A 5,644-nucleotide genomic window follows, 5' to 3' on the forward strand; every position below is an offset into this window, starting at 1 on the left:
TTTGTAATTACACAGAAATTGACTTCTGGAGCCCTTCCCACCTTCCTCTTGGGTAGCCTTGCTCACCTGGCCAGGGTGGTGAGTTTCCTGGCAGTCCTTATCAGCTCAGGGATGGGAGGGCAGGGCTGGGACTGCTCAAATGCAACTGTTGCTTGCTGTCCCCACCCTGTTTCTCTAGCCGATCCTGCCTGGCCAGGGAGTCCTGGAGTGATCTCCCTAGTTCATAGCTTTGTCTAGGGTTGGGAGCCCAGACACCCTGACCCTACCACTCCCATCATGTGCTTTGAGCACATGGCCTCTTTCCTGTTCCTCCCTTCTGGCCGCCTTCTCCCTCCTCTCTCTCCAGGCCCCACTGACATGGCTGGTCCTCCAGGGAGCTTTTTCTGACGCATCACCCAAAGTGAGCTCTCCTGCCTTGGCGTGCCCTCCCCAGACCCTGCTTTTGGCACTCAGTGCCCTCCTCTGGGGGTTTGTTCTTGCATGTGCGCGTTCTCTTGGTCACACATACGGCAGGCGTGCTCTGAGTGCCTCGCTGCCGGCCCGCCATCTCCAGGGGCGCAGCAGATCTAACTGAGCCGCGTGCTCCCCTGATGCGGAGCTGGGCATGTGGTAGGGTCTCAGGAGGTGGCTGTGGAGTGAATGACCAAATCCTGAGTCACTCCCGTGTGCCCAAGGCTGATGCGTAGGGCCTCTCCCTGCCCCTGGAGCTGGAGATGGGAGTCCAGGAGCTGAGTCCCAGAGACGTGACAGCTCAGCGAGGCTGGGCCAGAGAGGATGGGGAGGGGCACAGGGAGAGCCCAGGGCAGTTCTCAGTGTCTCTGTTCATTGCTCTTCAACCCACAAACCTTCTATGAGCCCCTGCTCTTCCCAGGAGGCCCCAGTCCACAGTGAGATGGATGCTGCCAGTCCCAGGAGGAAGCAGGCTGGGATCTGCCAGTCAGGCTGTGCAGGTTGTTAACACATTGCAATACTTCTGTGCTGATCGACTAGCAGCTGTTGTCCCACAGCTCCTGCCCCCAGTGCCACAGTCCCTTCTGAGAGGCCCTGTAGACCTGGCCTCTTCCCTGGACTCCCTCCCCCTCCCCCTTGAGCCAGCCAGTGAAGAGCCACGGGCTGACATGGTGGGTGGTCTCCAGGACCCTTCCCTAGGGCAGGGTCTAACTGCTCTGTACTGCCTATGAGATATTTGCAGTGTCATCCTTGTGTATAATGTGATGACCTTGATTTGAAAGCTCTGGCATCTTGTCACTGTCTTGCTTAAGGTTCTGACCAGTCAGGCAGCCTGAGACTGAAGCTGTCCCCACAGTGGGCCTAGCACTGTGCGAGCTCACAGCAGTGTCTGGCTGAGGTGCTACCGTCCAACTCAACCTCTCTCCCCGCTTTTTCTCTCCTGCAGGCAGCCATGAGCTCCAGCCGCCCTGAGCCAGGTGCCCGGGCACCCCTGAGCCCCCACCTGCAGCCCCTGTCCCGGAGCTCTTCCAGCCTGCTAGGTGAAGGCCGAGGGCAGAGGCCTGAGCTACGCAAGAGTGCCAGCAGCACCGTGTGGCAGGCCCAACCGGGCGAGGCCAGCACTAGTCCCCAGGCCCCAGAGGAAGAGGGGTACCCAGCTGAGAGCATGGAGCCAGCACAGGCCTCCAGCCCCCGACCACAGCCTGGTGCTGGGGGCCACTGGCGGAGCAGCACTGTGGGCAATGTGTCCACCATGGGCAGTGGTGACCTGTGTCACTTGCGGGCCACTGGTGGCACTGCCGTGCAGAGAAGCCACTCGGACCTGGTCCATAGCATCCAGATGCGGGGTCATGGCAGTGCTCGGAAGGCCAGCCTCAGCTGCATGGCCCTTGGCAGCTCCCCTGTCCACAGGGCTCAGCTGCAGCCTGGCGATTCTTCTGACCAGGGTGGCCAGTTCCCTGTAGACCTGGAAAGGGACCCAGCTCCAGAGGATGGGACTTCTAACTCAGCCTGGATGCTGGGGGAGAGTCAGGTGGGGGTGCTGTCACCAGACCTGGGGGGCACAACTACCTGCAGCAGCAGTCTCCAGCCTGAGCCCAAAGCCACTGGGCAGTCAGCTACCACCTCCTGCCGTGCTCTGCCCCCAGCAGCTCTATTCTGCAGCATGAGTAAGGAGGGGGCTGGCAGCTGCTGTCATGCCCTGCCTGCCACAGGGATCCTGGCCTTTCCCAAACTAGTGGCATCAGTAAGCGAGTCTGGGCTACAGGCTCAGCATGGGGTGAAGTTTCACTGTAAGTTGCCCGGGGGGGTCCCTGGGCACTCCTACTGCTGTGCCCACCGTTGGGATCCCACTGGGTTGGCCACAGAGCCTGGCTCTAGGACCAAAGATGTGTGGACCATGACCTCAGCCAGTGACTTGGCCCCTGCAGTGGCATCTCCTCCGTCAGCCCAGGATGCTGGTGTGCAGGCAGCCCCAGTGGCATCCTGCAAGGATGTGGCCACCAGCCCATCTATGGAAGCACCTGTGGCTCTGCACATGTTCCCAGAGGTAACTCTGGGGTCCAGCTTGGAGGAGGCGCCATCCCCTGTGCGGGATGTGCGATGGGACGCGGAAGGCATGACGTGGGAGGTGTATGGAGCTTCGGTGGACCCTGAGGTGCTCGGCGTGGCCATCCAGAAGCACCTGGAGATGCAGTTTGAACAGCTGCAGCGGGCGCCCACCAGCGAGGACAGCCTGTCTGCAGAGGGTCGGAGGGGGCCGCTGCGGGCTGTCATGCAGTCCCTGCGGCGTCCCAGCTGCTGTGGCTGCTCCAGCACAGCCCCCGAGTGAGGAGCTGCAGCCCTTGGAGCTGACCTGGACCTATGGACTTGGCTCTAGACCAGGGCCAGGGACAGTGGGGACCCCGTGCTCCCTGGACCCACTGGCAGCTGGCCACAACTGTTATCTGCATGCCAGCTGCATACGGGCCACGGGACTGCAGCCTGGGGCTTTCTGCCCCATGTAGCTGGGCTGGTTTTTAAGGGCTTGTTTCCCAAAGGCCACATTTCTGCACATTCCGGGCTTTGAATGTTGAGACAGGATTTCAGCACTGTGCACAAGGGAGATCCTGAGTTTTCTGTAAAAAACTTGACCTTCTATTCAAACTGCCCTCAGAACTCTGCCACATTTTCCCTTTGGACTCTCAGTGGCTTTATTTTAAAGGAGTACTGAGATATATTGAATTCCTGACATGAAGCGTGGGGCCCCAGTGACAGGGACTGCCTGGGTCTTTAGGGAAGGGGACTGATATTGCCAAAAGCCTCCTATGTGCCGCATACTGTGCTTCACACCTTACCTTGTTGAGTCTTCGCCTCTTCACCTGTTTTACAGATGAAACAGTAGACGTTCGGCAAGGCTGTAGCTGCTGCGCCCACACTGGACAGCTTAAAGCGTCGGGCTGGGATTCACAGCTAGGCCTGGCCGTGTCCGTGCGGCTCCCTGCAGCACACACTGTCTGGTTCGTTGCAGTTGTGCGCAAGAACTTATTAAGCGCGTTCTATGCGGGCTTCCGTGGATTCCATGGGGGATGAGCCAGGCTGCCCTGCCCCAGCTGAGCTCACGGTGTGGGGCGGGATGGAGGGGTGCTGAGCGGCACGGAGGGGTGTAGGCTTCCAGGGGCACTTCCAAGAAAGAGCCAGCCCCCTTGCAGATCATTGTGTCAGGGGGTGGCCTCAGGAAGAGGAGACAGGCGGGCAGCCACTGGCCCCCAAATATGTTGTACTTCCTGAAATTGCACCATCTTCTCCTCATTCCTTTGGCTTAAGGATTTCTTCTCAACTGGCACAGTTCTTGGAAGGCGGAGGGCAGGAAGGGATGGGGACAGGGAAGGAGACTGGCTGTGGGACATGGGGTAGGGACTCCCACCTGGTGGGAAATGGCCCTAGTTGGAGGCTGTGAGGGTTCGCCCAGTCCTGCCAATGTGACCTGACATGGCCCAGGCAGTGGGGGCCAGGGGCAGCCTGTCTTCATTGCCCAGGGATTTCTTAAGGCCTGCAGAGGATGGACGTGGGCTTGTGTCCTTGTCCTGGGACTTGGTGATCCCAAGCTCCTGGGACGGAATCCCCCAGTCCACCCTTGTGAAGGAGCCAAAGGATTAAGGTGGTGTCAGGGCCCCTGGCCTGGCCCCATTCCTGGGGCCCCATCTGCACTTGGGAACCCAAGACCTGAAAGCTGCCTTACTTTTCCCCATCCTCAAGGACCTGGGACTCATTGAGGTGGAAATGACTCGTGCAACAATGGGTTGATTTTTAAAGCAGGAGTGGCATTCTAATAGGCCAAGGTGAGAAAGGCTTGCCAAATGCCGCCCAAAGCCCCAAGATGGGCCATTCTCACCCAGAAACGTGCCTGTCCTAGGTGTGCAGTGCACCCCTTGGGGATCTAGGCCTGCCAGTCCCTCTGTGTGGGGTCAGGGCAGGCATCTCACGTTCTGGGGAATGACCCCTGGGTACATGCACCTGGCCTTGCCACAGGGGCTCCAGGAGCCCTGGCCTGGTGGTGCCACATGGGAGAGAGAAATGGCTATGGGGACATGGGGGAGGGGCCCTTTACACAGAGGGGCTGGACAGGTGGGCGGAGGGAAGAATGACCTGCCAGGCCGATGGGGAACAGCCTGGACAGAGGTTGGAGGTGCCTATTCTGCCTGGCCATGGTGAGTCTCTGCAGTGGAAGCCCTGTGGGGGTGCTTGTTGGGTTGGGAGACTGGCAAGGGGTCCCCATTGGGAAGATGCTAGTGTGACTGAGGAAGGGGACTTTGGGGAGCTGTGGAAGGGGTGGTGGGTCCAGATTTCAATTTAGAAATATCTGGCTGGGCGCAATTGCTCATGCCTGTAATTCTAGCACTGTGGGAGGCCGAGGTAGGAGGATTGTTTGAGGCCAGGAGTTTGAGACCAGCCTGTGCAGAGCAAGACGCCGTCTCTACAAAAAACAGAAAAATTTAGCCAGGTGTGGTGTCATATGCCTGTAGTCTCAGCTTCTTGGGAGACTGAGGCGGAAGGATTGCTTGAATCCAGTAGTTTGAGGCTGCAGTGAGTTGTGATGACGCCACTGCACTCTAGCCTGGGTGACAAAGCAAGACCCTGTCTCGAAAAAAAAAAAAACCAGGCTGCCGTGCGGTGGCTCACGCCTGTAATCCTAGCACTCTGGGAGGCTGAGGTGGGTGGATTGCTTGAGGTCAGGAGTTCGAAACCAGCCTGAGCAAGAGCGAGACCCCGTCTCTACTATAAATAGAAAGAAATTAATTGGCCAAATAATATATATAGAAAAAATTAGCCGGGCATGGTGGCGCATGCCTATAGTCCCAGCTACTTGGGAGGCTGATGCAGCAGGATCACTTGAGCCCAGGAGATTGAGGTTGCTGTGAGCTAGGCTGATGCCACAGCACTCTAGCCCAGGCAACAGAGTGAGACTCTGTCTCAAAAAAAAAAAAAAAAAAAAGAAAACAAAACAAAACAAAAAGGAAAAAATATCCTTTTGGCTGCCAATGGAGAGGAGATTGGCACAGAAGAGTTAGGAGGCAGGAGCCCAGGAAGACATGGTGCGGGACACCGAGGAGGGGCTGTGATGGAGCGGCAGCCGGGGGCTGGCTTCACATGCGTGTGCATGTCACACACACACACACACACACACGTGTGTGCGGTGGATTTGGGAAGGAGGAGG

At 58.3% G+C, this 5,644-nt stretch overlaps 1 protein-coding gene across 1 annotated transcript; it reads left to right on the forward strand.

Annotated features, from left to right (window-relative positions):
* Positions 1-1,273: 1,273 nt before the first annotated feature.
* On the forward strand, positions 1,274-3,981 carry GPRIN2 (G protein regulated inducer of neurite outgrowth 2). Its single transcript, XM_012788047.3, has one exon. The coding sequence runs from the start codon at positions 1,403-1,405 to the stop codon at positions 2,777-2,779; it is 1,377 nt and encodes a 458-aa protein (XP_012643501.2). The 5' UTR covers positions 1,274-1,402; the 3' UTR covers positions 2,780-3,981.
* The last annotated feature ends 1,663 nt before the right edge of the window (positions 3,982-5,644 follow it).

Source organism: Microcebus murinus, chromosome 14 (genome assembly GCF_040939455.1).
Source record: "Microcebus murinus isolate Inina chromosome 14, M.murinus_Inina_mat1.0, whole genome shotgun sequence".
Lineage (NCBI taxonomy): Eukaryota > Metazoa > Chordata > Mammalia > Primates > Cheirogaleidae > Microcebus > Microcebus murinus.

Coding starts and splice junctions, on each gene's coding strand:
- GPRIN2 (XM_012788047.3), top strand. CDS start 1,403: ATGAGCTCCAGCCGCCCTGAGCCAGGTGCCCGGGCACCCCTGAGCCCC.